Genomic DNA, 18,627 nt, shown 5'->3' with positions numbered 1-18,627 from the left:
ACATATATGTTTAGTATCTTACTTGTTGAACACTTCACAATGATTATTCATTAGTGTGTCACTCTTGCAGAAACAATCAAAGAAGGCTCTACACCATTGGTCTGGTGGGTGCCCATCAGGCCATGCATGTGCTTCTGGACTCAACAACTTGAGTTTCTCCATGTTTCTTTCCAACTGTTCTGTGTTGCTAGATCTAGCGCAAGCCCAAAGTTGATCCTTGAGAACTTCCCCCTTGTGAATCGTGTTGAAGTTTTGGTACAAATGTCTTACACAAAACCTATGTGGACAATCTGAAAATTCTTGTTCTACTGCAAGTATCAAACCTTTCTGCTTATCTGACATGATGGTATATGCCGCAGTGTTGCTGATGTTCAAGTCTCGCTTCAAAGTGTACATGAACCACTTCCAGCTATTCTTGTTCTCCCCATCCACCACAGCCATTGCAATTGGAAAAACACAATCATTAGGGTCAATCCCTATTGCTGTCAACAGCACACCACCATGCCTAGTTTTCAAGTGGCAACCATCAAAGAAAAGTAGAGGCCTACAGCCCTCTAAGAACCCCCTCTTACAAGCATCAAGGGAGAAGTACATAGTCTGGAACAAACCATGAACATCCAAGTTTAGGAAGACACTGCTCCCTGGGTTTGATCTCCTTATCTCCTGAGCATAATCCCAAAGCAAATTGTATTGCTTCTCCTCATCACCTCTAATAACAGTCATTGCTTTCTTTTTTGCCCTTTATAGTTTCATTCTTCCAGCAGCCAAGTTGAAGTCCTTCTGCACTTTTTTCCCCAATGATTGTGCATCAATCGTCTCATTATCTCTGATATCTTCAAGATATTTTTTGGCAATATATGGAGCTGTCATTGCCTTGATAGCCCACTCTTTGCTGCAGGTGTGCTCATTGATATATCTTTTGACAAGCAAACTCTTGGACCTGGTGTCATGACTTACATACAAGCACTAGGGACAATCTTCAACACATATCACCTCAACCCTGGTTCTAGTATTTCTGATCTTCTTCACAGGCACTCTGTTTTTTATGCTATATTCATCTATTACTTCTCGCAACTGCTCAACAGTTGAAAAGAACATTCCAACTTTAAACTCGGGTTCCTTCATGTCCACTGATGTGAATGACTTGAACTTGAACTTGAAGTTCTCATCTTCAGAATCTGGTAATTCAAGCTCACCATCAGAATCTTCCATCTTCCTTTTATCCTTCTTATCCTTGTCCTTCACCTCATTGTCTTGAACTTGTTGTCTACCTTTGTCAGGGATCATTGAATCTTTCACATCTTGATCCACAAAGGCGGCAAACAAATCATCATCTCCATCAAATGGATCATTGTCACTGTCAAAAAAGTCTGCATCTGAATCAAGCCTGTCACTGTCACTACCATCTTCCTTCAAGCTCTTAAATTTCTGCAATCTCTCCAGCTTCTCATCCATCTGGCAAGTGATATCTCCCTCTGGCTGCCCTGAAAACTGCTCTGTAGGCTTGCATTGATTCACAATGATACTAGGCTGTTCTGAAGCATTTGCTTCTATCAACACACCATCCCATATGCTATTGTCAATCAAATACATCTGATCCAAATAAAGAACTATATTGTTGTCCCTGGGCACTGAAGAAATGAGCTTCTGAAGGTTATCATCATTGCACACAAAGAAAAAACCATCAACAATTGTGTGGCCAGGCAGCAACCAGTACACCTTGTACTTGGTACTGTCGGGGTAGCCCAATTTCTCCAACAAATCCACAATATAAAGTACTGACCATTCCTCAACAACACAAAAGTCAAAGAAGTCAATTTTATCATCAATATATGTTTTGTTGCTTCCCAAACCACAGAAAAATCCACCATGATGAACCTCAATAGTGAACACTGGATCATTGAGACCTACAATGCACACTAACACAAAGTAAAGGTTCAATCTTTGCACTTCAACAAAAAACATGCATTACTTTTGTGCACATATATTCAGTTCAAACAGAGTGCAAGGTTCTGTTTTTTCCCTGATGTAATCATGCCTAGTTATGTACCCAATATTATTGCATCGTCGAAAAAGGTCACGCCTGAGAAGGAGGTGTGGGAGTCCGGTTCTAGAAAATATGTCATACCAGCACAACGTGGAGAAGCAGCTGGCATGTGGAGAAGAGGCGCAGGTATACTTGGACCTGTGCCGCGTGCAAATCGACAGAAGATACAATGTTCAGTTAAATATCAATCAACAGTGACACCACCAAAGCAAGATATCATGCCAAACTTTCGGACTCCCCCGCGTTGGAATTAATCATCTTCGCGGTGGTAGTAGGAAACCATGCACGTGAAGGTCTCCTAGTTACATGGAAAGTCTACTAGTTTGAATCTAGCCGAGTCCTAGTTTATTTAGTTTTGTCAAGTCCGTTTTGTGTTCTCGTGAGTTTTGGGCTTAGCCCAGGTTGCCTGCGTGCGACTATAAATAAAGGCCATATGGCCATGTAAAAGGGAGGTTTTAGTTTTGGTCAAGAAAAATACTCAGAAAGGCATCTGATGATGTGCGCCCCTCTGTGTTCCTGCGTTCCATGAATTGGATCGGTGATCGCATGTGTTTTGGCGACTTGATCTCCAGGGCATAGCTTTGTTCGGTTCTTGTTCTTCAAGGAGCGATCCAGTCCTTTCTTTTTTTCATCTACTACTACTAGTTTGTGAACTCCATCTGGCTAATTACGCCGCCGCCGCCGCTGATCATCATTAGCATAATCCATCCGTCTACCACGTCTACTACTTCCTGCAACTATACCAGTACTTCCGCCCCGTACACATCTTATCTGGTTTGTTTTAATTCATCTGCTTCGGGTCAATTCTAATCTGATAGCCCTATGCGCCGGTGAAAGATCAGGGACACCCCATAAAATCGACTCAAAGCTATTTGAGCCGTATCATTCCCCTTAGATCACCACCTATATTCAGTTCATGCAATGAATATGGCACATATATATTCAGTTTCTCCACTAAATATGAGAATATGTTCAGTTTTTGCGCTGAACATGAGTAGATGTTCATTTTTTCAGTTAAAACAGAGTATAAAGGTTCAGTTTTAGCACCGAAAATGATCTGTTCTTTCACCTAGATAGTGTAGATTTCACACATAGGAATAATTTGTAAAGGTTTAGTTCTTTCCCATATATATATTCAGTTACAACAAAGTGTAAAGCTTCAGTTTTTGTACTGAATACGATTTATTCTTCCACCTGTCCGGAGCAGATTTTCACACATAGGAACAAGTGTAAGGGTTCAGTTTTTTTGCACATATATATTCAGTTTAAACTGAGTGTAAAGGTTCAGGTTTTCCCCCTTATATCACCACACATAGGAACAAAACGGCAGCCATGCTTACAAACTAGACCTCAGTACAGAAATTTGGCATCAATCCATCGAAAATGATTAACAACAAAGAAAAGATCCAATTGTCGATGATCACATATGCCCTATTCCATGGAAGAGGACACAGAAGCAAAGAGAAGAGGAGAGGAGGAAGATCATACCATATAAGGGTGGAGGATCGGTTTTCTCACGCAGCCGAGCCATCCACGGCTTGCCGGCGTTGAGCCGCCTTAGGTCGCCGTCGATCGTCCTGCTCCACGGAAACCGTCCAGAGAAGAGTACGAGAAAGGAAGGGCTTGGTCCAGCCGTGATTGGCGCGGGATTTCAGTTTCGTCCATTTTGCAATTAACACCCTGGGAAAGATAACACTCGCAGAGCGGTCTAGTCATAGCCGAGGTGGCAGCCACGTGTGCAGGATCAGACCTCCGAAACGTTTTTTTGGTCTAAAGTGTGCTCATAATCTAGTTTGTGGCCTAATCTGTGCAGATTTTGAGTTTGTGGTCTAAAGTGTGCTTTTAATTTAAGTTTATGGACCAACCATATATTTCACTCCGCCAGTCGGGACAGCCAACGGGCGTCGTTGTTCTCCTCGCTCATCGGGTTCTTCTCCGCTCTCCCCTCGAGCAAGAGGATGTCGTAGTCGCTGGGCGCGAAGGAGGCATGCAGCAGTTTGTCGGTCGCCGCTTTGAGGCGCCCAGCAGCTAGGTCACCGAGCGCGCCCTCTAGGTTCTTGTTCATGTGCCTGTAGGAGCGGAGGCACTCCCCGAGGTTCTTGACAAGGTCGTCGAGGACGAGCACCGTCGACGTGACATTGGCCACGATGAGGCTGGTGGCGACGACGACGAGCTCACGCGCGTCCTTGGCGGCCGCGGCGGCCGGGGCGGCCGAGAGCGCGCCCACGCAGGAGTCGTAACCCACTCCGACAGCCGCGCATGTCGTTCTGATGATCGCGGACGGAGTGCCGACGGCGAGGCTGCCGTCTCCGGTACCCAGGAGGAGGATGAGGGTGAGAAGTAGAACAGCATGAGGATCCATCGACATATGACTGTCGTCGTCCTCACCTCACCGTGACTATCGTATCACACCAGTCGGCGGCGTGTATTTATGCATGCAGGCAACGAATAGAATGGATTAAGTAAGGAACAGATGGAATGAAATCAATAGAAATATATCAATTTTTTTTGCTTTTGCAGTCTTTACCAAATCAATCAGATCTAGCTGGCTAGCGCTTTAGTGTCTTTAACGACGCAACATAAAATCTCGTATTTATTGAGAGAAATCAGTTACTAGATCGCGCGTTAATGACTGCCATTTGTTGATCATAAATCGGAAAGTGTGGAAGTAATCGTATATGTTTTTCTTGTGTGTTTCTAATCCTCGAAAAGCTCATTCAAACCCGCACGCTCCAACGAGCGAATTCATCAAAATTTGACCGCTTAACTAACAAGCTTCTCTGATCGGGTCTCATCATGTGAATAAGGTATGTGTGTGCACGAGATGTGCATGCAAGACTTTGGCCCTGTTTGATTCATAAGTCCTAGGACTTTTTTTAGTCCTAACTTATAAGTTCCAAGTCCTTAAAAAGTCTCTATCTGTTTGGTTCCTGAGACTTATAAGTCTCTATAAGACCATATTACAACTATAAGTCCCTATAAGTCCCTCCTTGATAGTCTTATTTCATAAGTCCCTATAAGTCCCTCCTATTTGGTTTAGATGGAACTTATAAGGACTTTTTTTAAGTCCCTAAACCAATAAGTCCCTAAAAACAAACACCCTCTTTAATCTCGGAAAAGCTCTTTCAAGCCCACACACTTCAACGAGCGAATTCATCAAAGCTCGACCGCTCAACCGACAGGCTTCTCTAATCGGGTCCCACCACGTGAATAAGGTATGCGTGTCCACGGGATGTGCATGCATGACTCTAATCCCGGAAAAGCTCTTTCAAGATGCGCGCTCCAATGAGCGAATCCATCAAAGTTCGACCGCTCAACCGACAAGCTTCTCTGATCGGGTCCCACCGCATAAATATGGTATGTGTGTGCACGGGATGTGCATGCAGGACTCTAATCCTGGAAAAGCTTTTTCAAGCCCGTGCGCTTCAATGAGCGAATCCATCAAAGCTCGACCGCTTAACTGACAAGCTTCTCTGATCAGGTCCCACCATGTGAATAAGGTATATGTGTGCACAAGATGTGCATGCAGGACTCTAATCCCGGAAAAGCTCTTTCAAGCTCGCGCGCTCCAACGAGCGAATTCATTAAAACTTGACCACTCACCCGACAGGCTTCTCTGATCGGGTCCCACCACATGCATAAGGTATGTGTGTGCACGGGATGTGTATGCAAGACTCCAACCCACCTAATTCCTACTGTAAAACTCAATGGAAAAATTCATATCCTATATGCATCAAGTGGCATCTCTTTCTTTATAGAAATTGAGATACATGTCATCTCACTTTCTATGATTTTTCTATTTTTATAACATTTCTATCATGTGAACCAAAGGAGGCCCTAATATCTCCACCCCCTGATTTTCAGGGGGTCCACCCCTAATCCACCCAATAACCTTCCATTTAAATAAACAGTAACATTCAAATAGGGAAACCAAGTCCTATCGAAAACCGAGCACGCTACATGGTTAATTTTTGCCTCACCTCTCAACTCTGTTTTTTCATGGTAGGTGCTGATTCAATTAAATCATGTAAATATTAGTAATCAAAAATTCAAAAATCACACCATATATATGCTATCACTTTTTCTAAAACATAGACAAAAGATTTTTCTCAATAACCTTCCAAAATAAAATTATTTATTGAATCTATTACTAAAATAACGTTCCAAAAGATTTTTAGTATTCCTCAATACTAAAAAATTGCTAATCCCATGCAATATATCATTTATTATCTATTACTATTAACTCTACTATTGAATCACATTTACAGTTTTTCCTAATACAAAAATAAAATGTTATATTTTGCAAATCTCTAACATTAAAAGGAAACCCCCAGGTTACCTTCGTCGATCTCCTCCCTCCCACCGAACGACCCCACCTCCCCGTCATCCATGTTAAAATTTGATGTCAAAAAACAAGAAAAAAAAACAGTCCCACCTATGGCTCCCTTTCTCATATTCGCTTCAGAGCATTTACAAACGGCAAGTACCAGTCCACCTTGTTTCCCTCCGAGAAAAGAGGACCCGGGCAATCCTTCTGCCCCCAACTTCACTGGCCTCCAATCCGCTGCCCGCCGGTCCCTGCCTCCTCCATCCATCGCTTTGGCGACGGGAGGGGTGGGGACCCTGGTGCTTCGGCTCTGACTTGTGTTTAGGGTTGGCGTAGTGTTTTCTTGGGGCGCTGCTTCCATGGAGGAGACGGCACCTCATCAGAATAAATTGCCTTTGCTCTTCCTCCATCTCGCCGTCATTCCAACTGGTGGCAACGGGGGGCAGGTGGCTCGGTCGTCTCGCTGATCTTTGGGTCCAGCGAGGTTCGTGTCTGGTGGTCGGCTGCCGGCGCTCTCGCGGGTGGCGTTCGTGTCAGCTGCTATAGTTGTGTTTACTGTCTTGCAGTTGGGTGCATGGACGACGTTAGGCGGCGACGTTCCTCTTTTTCGACTATTTTGGATGAAGTTGACGACGTCGAGATCTGGTGACCACCGAGAAGATCCCTGGCCTACATGCCACAAAGACTCGGTTTCATAGTTTGCGGCGACCCGCTTCATCGGCTTGAAAAGTATCTTTGTATGCGATGGTGCTCTCCCAGATCTTGGTATGGCGGCTATTCTTTTTCTGGCGTTGCCATGATGGTGGCGGAGGATGTTTGTGGACTACGTTTCGGCGAGGCACAAGTTTTTCCAAGGGTGGAATATTAATTTTACTTATTGTGAAATTCTTTGTGCAAAATTGCTTGACAAGCATATTTGTCTCCTATGGTGACCATATGTGTAATCTTTGTAAATCGATTGTCTAATGAAATATATGGTTGCTTAAAAATACGCAAGTACCAAGATCCGGTCCCCAATCGCCAGTGGACGCGTCTGCGTACAGTTACAGGCCAGCACACAAACAATCGATTCCTCAACCAGATACTTCATATTCAAATCATCAAATCCATATTACATGCAACATCAAACCTAATCTCCGCCGGAACCTTGTCTAGCGGCCGGTTGCGCCCCTCAAAGTGTTGCTCCGGTCGCTGGCGAGGTTCAATAGGACATGGGACACGTACCGGCTAACAGGACTCGAGTTGCCGCCATCTCCCATGCGTTACTCTTCCTCGTCAGAGCCTGTCGTCTGCACGTCTCCGGTGGATGTGGGATCGATGATGGATTGAGCCGGCTACGTCCACCATAACCGGTTGCAGCACCCGGGGTGGCCGTGCACCATACACAGCACCGTAGTGTGCGACTCCGCCTCGCCAACGTCTGCTGCGAGGGCCGTGGCCGCCTTCGCGCATGCTGTCTTGCATGACGGGCACGCCGAGCCATACTTGCGTCGAACGACGCCTATGCGTTCACCTCCATCTCAACGCGCCAATGAAGCGGTTTCCCATCCGCCACCGTGTTTGGATGCCAGATGGACCGGACCCCCTTCGATGAGGTAGGGGCAACAAAAAAGAGGGTAATGCTGAGTTAAACAAAATTTAGGAAATAATCTTTATGAGGGAGTCGCAGAGAGGGAGAGAGTGGGAGGAAGGGTCAGTGGAGGACGGGAAAAATGAATATATATATATATATATATATATATATAGGTAAAACTGTGTCTACCATAGCTTGCCACAGAACTAGTTAAGTGTCCCTAAACTTTTAACGGTTCAAAAGTTATCAAAAAATATGAAATAAATATGGGAGCATCGCTCTAATGTAATAAGATGATCCAACGGAGGGATTGTCAAAATATGCATTTATGTGTCCTAGCCAAAAATAATAAGCATTTCAGCTCACCGCGACATAAATATATACTGAACTATTTGTTTTTTTTGTCCAGAACACATACAGTCGTATTTCTTTAATCCCTCGGTTGGATCATGTTATATTATAGGTGTGCTGGTTCAGTATTTTTTTCAGAATTTTTGAGAACTTTTGCACCATTAAAACCCTTAACTAGTTCTGTGGCAAGCACTTGTAGAAATCCTACTCCTATATATACATACATATATATATATATATATATATATATATATATATATATATATATATATATATATTCCCCTAATCTCTATTCCTAAAGTAGCAGTCTGTACGTCGTTGGTTCGTTCGTTCGACCTCCCTTTCCATCGATCCCACATGTTTTTTTCTCCCCTTTGAAGTCCACCTGGTCGATCAATTTTGTTGGCAGACCGATTCCCTACCTTCCTGCTTTTGTAATCTTCCTTTTTTAGACACTTTAATCTTCCTTTTATGGCCACGGACGATCAATCCCAGATCATATCCTTCTCACCCACGACAGCCAAACCCTATGAGCCCTTCCCATCACGTTTTTCTCCTGTGGCGTCTAGATAGATGAAACAGTGGCGCTCAGGGCAGCATCGGCGGCGGGCTTAGGATGATGGTGGAAGACGGGCGTGAGGTACAGATTTTTCCCTCTACCTGAGCCTGCTCATCTCTCCCATCTTGGTCTCTCTAGGAATGACGTGCGGCGGCATCAAAGCAAGACAGCGGCACGGCTGCGTGATCGCGCCCTCGAGCGAGTGCGGTGGAGACGAACTGAGGGGCGCGGGGGAGGCAGACTGGAGGCACGGCCGTCGGTGGGTTACTCTGCCATGCCGCTCTTCCTCTCCCCTTGTGTGTGCATCTTCTTCCATCTGGTAATGGTCGCTCCACTCCTCTGTTCCGGCTAGAGCGCCTTAATTTTCATTTGCCTTACCAACTTGCCGTCAGCCGGGTGTCCGCCACCGTCGCGATGTGAAGTAATCTATTTCATGCATATAAGCTTTGTCTCTCCCTTATATCTCTCTTCCATGGGACTTGCTGGCCAGCCGTCGCCCAAATCAAACTCATCAGCAGCAGTTCATGGCAGCAGTCAATCGATCAATGGGATCAATACAGACCGCTGCGTGAGGCAATAAGTAATAAGACTTGTGCACGTACAACCCTGAGCTAGAAACTCGATCTATGTCAGTATTTGTTCAAAGCTAATGTACCGATTTATTTGGACTGCTACAGTGATGTGATGTCTTAGAATTTGTTCATCATAACACAGTGTGAACAATTGATTTGGTTCATTGGTTCGGTGAACTGGTGCAGGTGTGGTCATGCCGGTGCCGCCATCACTCTTGGAGGTTTGAAGGGAACAACTTGATGCAATGGTGAATGGATGCAATTGTATGCTTCTTTCTTGTTCTTGGTGTTCAACAGAAGTTGCAAGTTTATTATGCCTAGAGCTGTTATTTTGTGTATGTACTATAGCCTGTATATTTGCCAAACTGTGTGAATTCTCCTATGACCCGGTATAAATTTTAGCTATCATTTAGTTTATCAATTCAGAACTGATTTTTTATGTTGGTTTTGTGAACCCAATTGCTGCTGTCAGATGGAGCTGTTTTGTTGGAGAAGTTTTGTGGCTGGGACAATGTCACCAATGACGAGGGGCCTCCATCCTGATAGATTATCTACTGCTGACATGTTTGATTTGCAGAGCTGATGTTGCACGAAGAAACAAGAAACATGTTTGATTTGCAGGGTGATGCTGCACTAATTCTTCAGTTTGTTGTCTTTCCAATCCAAAAGAATTAAGCGCTTGATTTGGACAAGCCATGGTGACATCAACTCCCAGCCAAAGTGATATGTAATTTGACATAACTTATCCCTGGTTGTGTAATGGAGAAATTAGGGATGCCTGAGATCAGTGATGAGGCGGTGACATGCGCTCGTCCTCTCAGCCCATGTTTTGCTGCCATGGTGCCCTTCACTTACGTCCGCCTCTAGCTGACGCTTGCAACACCTATCCCTTTCCGCAACTCATCCATAACGCAGGACAACACCACTAATGTGAGCACTGTTGAGTTAATGGTTGCTTTTATTCTTGAAGTCATCTTGGCTCCCTAATTCTAAGCATGACTGTAGTTGTTTGAATTATGTTTGCTACTTCATGTACTCATAAGCATTATTCTTATGTATATGCAGTATTCTTCTTCTTCTTTTCCTTCACCAAAGTGGTTTCATGAACTCATAAGCGCTACACTTTGGTGGCCATGATATTTCTCATATGGCATCATGTCTTTTTCTATTCAGATCTCAACATGAAATTGTTGGACCAGTTCTAAACTTGATTGGTGGTCGAAGAACAAAAAACTTGGACTCATGTTCACAACCTTGGAGGAGGGAAACATCAAAAGTTCGTTAGTGCAGGACTGTGCTGGGCAGCATGTGAGGCCCCAACCGACGCAGTCGTGCACCAAAGGCCCAGTACACATATACGCTACATCGTGAACTGTGGTCACTGCGTCTACTGGGACTATTTAGGTAATTTGAATTACCCTTGTCTAAAAAATAAAGGCAATTTGAATTTTCTTCCAATCCCACATGAATGTCAGTAATTAGTATGACACTGGTATTGCAAATCTTCAGTGTCCAGTTTTTTTGGTAATGGAACATTTTGACCTACATAAATGGATTCCAGGAGAACATGATGCGAGCAATACTGGCAAAAGCATGTGTGGTTAGATATTTGTTCGGAGGAATCATTACAATAAAATGTGAAAGAGTAAGGTTTGGGAAGGATATGAAAGGAAGCATTGATATTCATGATGGAGTGCTGGTTATAGGATGACAGCCGGCTAGAAGATGAGGGTAGCTTTCTTTCTGTTGGTTAAAGATCTCGTGGGTTCCCCCGACGCTAACTATGTCTATATTATTGGTATGTGACCTGCACATGTTATGCTTAGATGCACTTCTAAATTTCTTACATGCGTATACATATTTTATTTATTGGTTTATCACTAATTTCTACTACAACCTGAGTATTGATCTCATGCATGCTTATACATAATTACTGTTGATTTACAACCATTTGTGATATAGCATTACTTTGCACTGTAATCAGGAAGATGTATCTTGACGATGATCTCATTATTTGACACAAAATTGGGATATATGAGATGGTCTATATATGTGAGACTCGTGGAGACTAATGTACGATTATTTCATTTCATTTTGATTTCCAGAAAGTGTTCTTTCAAGAATATGATAGCATATGGCTCTATTTTACATTTGCTTATAAAAAATGGTCTAAATCAGTTCATAATTTCATATGTGTTGTGTAAAAGAATAATATCATATGTGTTTTCAGTATTAGTTTGGTTTGTCTCAAATGTGACAACAATTAGAAAATGGTGTAAATTTGGTTTAAATTTTAAATCCTTTTGTATGAAAATAAGAATATCATCGGGTATTTGTGGGCATGAAAAACTTCAGGTGTTTGAATATTGAACGACAGGCCATTACCTTCAGCTTCACTAAAGGGAAGCAAACATGGAAATGCTTCTGCTCCCTAGAACTTTGAGAAACAAGTGTATTATTGAGGCTTCATCAGTAGAGGCATAGAGCAGCAGGATGGGCCATTGACTACAATCGATCCCAAGAAATGGGTTACCATACTATATAAATACTACTATATTTGGCTAAAATGATGAACAAACTTTCACCTTTTTATACCAGAAACTTAGTTAATGCTTAATCAAGATGTGACAACACATTTACGAACTTCAGGTTTGGTGGCAGCTAGGCGTCGGTCGACTAGCCCAAATTCGCGGCGCTGCAGTTGCTGGGTCATCCGATTTACGCACTACTGTTTTATCTGGACGCTAATAGCCATTCGATTTAAGTTTTTCTTCCGCCCCTACATGAAGCACTGGTTCGCTCATTGCAGCTCACCATGGGTGATTCGTGGAGGGACGGGAATCGACACCTCGCACCATAGCTCTTTCCCCTTGCAACACCATCGGCTACCTTGGAGCATCATGTCGACATCATTGAACCGCCCCTGGTGGTCGCCGTCGATCTCTCCTGGCTTGTAGCACGGTGTCACCATGTTGCAGCTTGCCATCACCCCCGGGTGCAGCTCCTGCCGCAGAGCTGGTTCGAGGAAGAAAAATGTTGACCATGGCACACTGAGGGGCATTTGACTCTGACGGCTCGCCGAGGACCCTCATGTCGTCGCAGTTGCCCAAATTACCTGTCTAGCAAATTTTGTCGCTGATTCTAGCAAATTGCTTTGCCGGTTATAGCATTCACGTTGCGGGGTCTGCCAAGCATCAGTTCCAGCAAAACTTGCCAATGGTTCCAACAAATAACGTCATCGGCTGTAGCATCTACGTCACGTGGGCTACCTACACAACAAACATGAGCACATGTTCCAGCAAAACTTAACAGCTGTTGAATCTTGTCGACGATCGGTTTCAACATCTCACCGGTTTCGCCAGGACCTCACCTCCACGCATTGCAGCTTCTGCGGGTGCTGGTCGCAGGTTCCGAAGGTGCCGGACGCAACTTTTCCATGGATTTTTGCAGCACAGGTGACTGTCCTCCACCTGAGGGGGCCATGGGGATTTGCGAGAGATGCATGCGGGAGGTCCCTGGCGTGGTAAAGGAGATGGCTCCATGGGATTAGCGAGTGATAGAGAAAGGATGAGGGAGGTCGTCGGCCTATTCATGAGAGGGAGTCATGGGGGATTTGAGGATATCGATGCTGAAGGGATGACCTCAACCATGATAATGAGAAAGACAATGGATATAAGAGGATCTGCATCGAGGAAGAAGATAAGGAGGAACGGGGATAACCGGTGTGCGGGTCCCATGTCCCATGGACCAGCGGAGGACGCGTGGTCTATTGGATCAAGTCAGACCCAACGACCAACCTGGGACCGACGCGGAGCTTCGGCCCGATAGCATCATTTATTTAAGTTTTTTTTATCAACTCCTTTGAGTTTTATGTACATACTTATCACTCTTTTAGGTCAGTGAGGAAGTATGGTGCAAGGAGACAAGGCGCCGTGGTCAAGGTGAGGTGGATGTCATCCGGTTTTAAAGGAGAAGACTTCAGTAGAAATGTTCCACTATGGCATGAAATCGAGCAGGAAGGGAAGGGTTTCGCAGGAAAACGGAAGGGTGCGTCATGGGGTGGGGTTTTTGTATTGGGACTGTGTGTGGGTGATAACACGACGGATAGTTCAGACAACCACATTTCTCCCTCACGTATGGGCTTAATTTGGGGAGCTCGGACTGTCCAAACAGTTGAATTTTGGGGAGCCTATTCGGCGCCCATTTGATGTCCGAACAAGCCCGAACGTACGAGGGGAAAATGAGCTTCGACCGTGAAGACGTCCTTAATTATTTATTTGATTTATTTATATGCATTGTAGCCCGTAGCGACGCACGGGCATTTTACTGGTATTAGTTTTAATAATAAAGAAACGACTGATTCTGGACGTCCGTCATCGGCCTTTTTGCAAAAAAGTCCCTCAGTTTCTGCGAAATTAACCCGCAGTCCTATTTTAAGTGGGTATATGAGAAAACATTTATTTGCAGGAACACCCCTGCCTTTGAGAGTATCCAACGCGCGATCCTTATGTTTCTTTTTTTGCAGGGGGCGGCCATGGGGAGGGGAGGCGAATCGGAGAGGCGACACTGTGCTCCGGCGCCGGATCAAGCTGCGGGGGAGGCGGGAGCCACGCGAGGAGACGAAGGAGGAGAAAATGAAGAGGCATGGAGGAGAGGCGGGAGAGCGGGAAGGGCTGGGGCGTCGCCCACGACGCCGAGCTTGACGGCGGCCTTGCGATGGCGCAGTCGGCGAGGACCTGTCGGATCTGGACGGATCTGGTGGGAAATTGCACGCAAGCGGCGGATCTGGAAGGAAGACGGCCGGAGCTTCGAGCACAATGGCTGGTGGACGCGCCATGGCCCACGCCGGCGAGAGAAGAGAGAGATGAGTGGGAGAGAAAAGAGAGGACGGGAAGGAGATGAGAGGCCAGAGGGAGAGAGAAGGGAGTGGTGGTCACTTCAACGGGCTGCAGCGCGGCGCCGCCCCGGCCGCTGAGGCCGCCCGACCACCCCATCGCCGAGTCGCCACCCCCACTGACTGCCCCGTGCTCGCCCTTAGACCAAGTCGAGCCAGCGATCGTTGCCCACATCACCCAACCTCGCTCCCCTTCTCCACCCCAGCAAGCACGCACGCTTGGAGGCGCCCAGGAGCTCGCCGGCAACACTCAGCAGACATAGGAGAGCTGCATGCATGATGCGTTTGAATGTGCGGACGCGAGGCAGTGGAGGGCTCAGCAAGGTTTGGTTCCGGCTCCAAATTGTTTTCAGAATCATCTTCTAATCTAATCTAATGGTCGTTTCTGCTGCAGTTAACAAATTATATTGCCTTGTACTACATTTTAACAAATTGGCTCCTACGAAGACTAATGGAAGGATCATCAGACCAACGTAGTCAAATTGGCTGCTTCAAATTTTTGGGTATGTGCATTGACGGTTTACCTTAATGCCAATAATTCTTGATTTTCGCTTCATATATGAAATGGTTTAGCTAGCTCTTGATGAATATCTTTCGGTACACCGTAAGTTCTGTAGCAAATGGTTCTTAGCAATTCTGATTGTACACTGAAATTTAGGTGCTTTTGGAGAGCTGATTGTACAATAAAATGATGTGCCTTGCAATATCATTTTTCTCGCAAATGATGAAATTCAGAGCATCTAAGTCTTAAATTTATCTGCTAAAATATTGATATTTATCCTTCATGTTGTCCGGTAAGTTGAGATGTGCATTGCTTAATTATGTGATTACAGTCTTGGAGTTGATCAGCAGCACGCGGACATGCATCAGGAAGCCGACGGACAGCCAGAGCAGGAAGGCGTGGATCTTGAGCTGCAGCGACAACAACAACTTGGGCGTTGCCTGCAAAAAAACAACAATTCAAGTGCTCAATCAAGTGTAAGTTTGCATTCAGTCAATTATTGCAGTTCTACAATGACACATTCAGATTCTTGCATCCAAAGTTAGATAGGAACAGGGAAAGAATCTCCAACGCTTATTTACATGGGAAAGAACACTCTTGTTGTAACTTTGATTCAGATCCTCAGTCTATCTGAAGCACCATAGATTGAGTTTGCAAGCAAAAGGATCACACAATCTGACATTATAAGGAGCAGTCTTTTTCTTCACATCTTTGTTTTAGCTTGCATCCGACAGTTGTGTGCTCTAAGATTAGGCAACCAAAACTGAACTTATGACTACATGAGTGCATGAAGAACTGTTAATAACTCTTATTTGACTAATCTTTGGATTGACGGGAGACGAGATTCTCTGGCTTTGGGGATGGTCCTTTGGCGTTCTATTGGGGTTCTATTCATGTGCACTAGGCACTTCTCAACACTTCAATAATTATTCTAGAACCTCTTTAAATTTGCAATGCTCATCAGATTGTACAGGTTTTGCAGTCAACTATTCAGATTATTGACTAGGGACGATATTTTCAGTCCTACCGAGTCTGCAAAGGATGCGCCAAGCCAAGATTAATTATGGTTTTTGTAAATTGCATCGGTTTACTTATGTACCTGCTCCTTAGATGATTGTGAATTTGTGATTCAGTCGTGGAAATTTGGGTGCTTTCTTCGAGTGTCCTGAAAAATGGTTCAACGCGTGTTTGCCAGAAACTGTAGATTAGCAAGAACGAGTGTTGAGCATGTCAATCTATGTGTGGGCATGAGTGAAAATGTAAATCATGTTAGAGACGAGTTTCTGGAAAAAGTCCTGGAGACGCGCTGCTGCTGCTGCTGCTCTTGATAGCCAAAGTGGAGGCTGCAGTTCTAAGACTTCAAGGAGGAAAGGAATACATGGTTGCTTCTTGGAAAGGTGAGTTGTTTCCCTGCAGAAAAATAAATCTCTTAGAGTTGTTTAACTGAACCTGTTCCACTGTCATTGTTGTGTTCAGATAAATATTGTTATTGGTCACTCAATGCCTAAGCTGTTGTGGATTAATTTGATTTGAAATGGATTGTATTCCAAGAGTCCACAAGATGTCATTTCCGAATGTGGTACTAATTTCAGAACATAGCACCATTTTCTAAAAATAAGGCTGGGCAACATGAGCCAACCACATGGATGTTTCAAGAGGAATAAACTCACTGTAGCTGCCGAATTGGTATTAGTAAGTTGCTGTTCCAACTTCCTAGAGAACCACAGGGGTGTTTTTTTTACTATTATTAGTTGCAGCACATGGCGACAATGACGAGCACTTGTATTTTTAAGTGCTGCACCTCTTTTTTGTTGACCTTTGATTCATGTATATATGTAAATTCTATGGAAATGTATCATAGCAAATGTGAATACATAACTCTGGTTGATGTATCTATTGATATTGATGTGTCTATTAATATTAAGTTCTTTTTTCATTGGTTTCTTATTTTTCCTGACAGTTATACCAGACTGGGATATATCACCTCCCTACTTTGCCAAACTTTTTTTTACACACTACTTTGTCAAACCTGACACCCACATAACCCTGGCTTACAGTCCAACTACGAACACATCACTTAAGTATCCCACTAAGAATATTTTTTCGCATTGTTAAAAAATATCACATGATGCGGGTTGTGCAAAAAACAGTTGCAGAAAAATATATTTTCAAAAAACAAAACATTAAAAAAAATATTATACAGAAAAATGCTATTACACCTCAAAAAACAAAACATTATTACCCCTAAAAAAGACTCTTTGCAAGAAAAGCATCTGTTCGAAAAATGATCTTTTTCAGAAATATGTTCACATTTCATAAAAATGTTAACTATTCTTAAAAAAATATTCCAATTCTTATGTAAACATTACCTTCTATTTTAAAAAAGAAAATTTTAACATTTAACATTATCATTGAAGTTTATTACAATTGAATATAAAATGGTGCATAATGGCACCGGAGGCAGGTTCTGCCCTTTTTCGCCCGGTGCAACGCACGGGCATGTGTACTAGTATATATATAGGTTTACATGACGATTGTTGTTTAGTCACTCAACTATATATATATTGTAGCCCGTAGTAACGCACGGACATTCTAATTCTACTAGTGCTTAGTAATTTTGAAATGCATCGTACCAAACCTGCAGTCTCATAAATATAGTTTCCCAAAATTGCTCTGCCTCTCGCCTTTTTGTTGAACAATCTTAATCCATATTTTTCAGCTGCCCAGCTATATGGACACGTGTATTCATGATACTTGTGCATAGATACCAATTAGGTCACCCACGTCTCAGTATTCCCAACTAATTAAACCACACACAGACACAGATCGGGGGATCACACGCGGCGACCAGACTGGGCAACCACCGCGAGATGCAGATGAGCTGCCACTGACAAAAATAAACATGAAGCTTGATTTCACTATTGGGGCAGGTGTTATAAATACAAGCCTTCTCATCTCTCGTATGGATATCTCACACAAAGAACTAGCTTAGTTCTAGTTCACACACACACACATACACGAGCACAAGTGCAGACAATTCAGCATGGCTTCTAAGAAGACCACCGTGCCCACGCTTGCCTTCGTGGTGGCGCTGCTGCTCTCATGCACTGGCATGATCAGCGCCGCACGGTACCTTGAAGAGAAGGGGCCAGAGGAGGAGCACCTCCCGCGTCCTACCGTGCCTGAGGTGCTGAAGATGCCTGAATTGCCGCATCTAGTTGTGTCCGAGGTGCCCAAGGTTCCAGAAAATGCCGCACCCCATCATTCCAAAGATGCCAGAGCTGCCACACCCTACCGTTCCAGAGCTACCAAAGCCTGAATTTCCCACAGGCGTGCCAGAGGTGCCAAAGATGCCTGAGGCGTTGCAACCCACCACACCGGAGCAACCAAAGCTAGAAATCCCACATACCGTTGTTCCTGAGGTGCCAAAGACGCTTGAAGTGCCACACCCTACCATGCCGAAGGTACCGAAGATGCTCGAACCGCCACATCCAATTGTATCAGAGGTGCCGAAGATGCCCGAAGTGCCAAAGACACCTGAGGTGCCACACCCTACCGCGCCAGAGGTGCCAAAGATGCCCGAACTACCACACCCAATTGTACCGGAGGTGCCCAAGATGCCCGAAGTGAAGGAAATATACCCTAGAGGCAATAATAAAGTTATTATTTATTTCCTTATATCATGATAAATGTTTATTATTCATGCTAGAATTGTATTAACCGGAAACATAATACATGTGTGAATACATAGACAAACAGAGTGTCACTAGTATGCCTCTACTTGACTAGCTCGTTAATCAAA

The 18,627-nt window shown here is 44.2% G+C and overlaps 1 protein-coding gene, 1 long non-coding RNA gene and 1 pseudogene across 3 annotated transcripts; 1 reads left to right on the top strand and 2 right to left on the bottom strand.

Annotated features, from left to right (window-relative positions):
• Positions 1-18: 18 nt before the first annotated feature.
• Positions 19-1,965, bottom strand: LOC147984315 (uncharacterized; annotated as a pseudogene).
• Positions 1,966-3,920: 1,955 nt separating this feature from the next.
• On the bottom strand, positions 3,921-4,415 carry LOC125535443 (uncharacterized). The gene has a single exon (XM_048698492.2). It carries the CDS (start codon positions 4,413-4,415, stop codon positions 3,921-3,923), a length of 495 nt encoding a protein of 164 aa, XP_048554449.2.
• A 9,500-nt stretch (positions 4,416-13,915) lies between these two features.
• Positions 13,916-16,737, top strand: LOC125536416 (uncharacterized). 2 transcript variants are annotated; one of them, XR_015615942.1, is made up of 4 exons: positions 13,916-14,647; positions 14,718-14,826; positions 15,157-16,222; positions 16,302-16,737. It is a non-coding gene; the product is annotated as an uncharacterized LOC125536416 (long non-coding RNA). The 2 variants fall into 2 exon arrangements; XR_015615941.1 differs by having other exon boundaries at positions 15,157-16,737.
• The last annotated feature ends 1,890 nt before the right edge of the window (positions 16,738-18,627 follow it).

Source organism: Triticum urartu, chromosome 2A (assembly GCF_056163025.1).
Source record: "Triticum urartu cultivar PI428250 chromosome 2A, HENAU_Tu73, whole genome shotgun sequence".
Lineage (NCBI taxonomy): Eukaryota > Viridiplantae > Streptophyta > Magnoliopsida > Poales > Poaceae > Triticum > Triticum urartu.
Note: the sequence above shows the minus strand (reverse complement) of the source record. Positions and strands in the feature narration are given on the sequence as shown.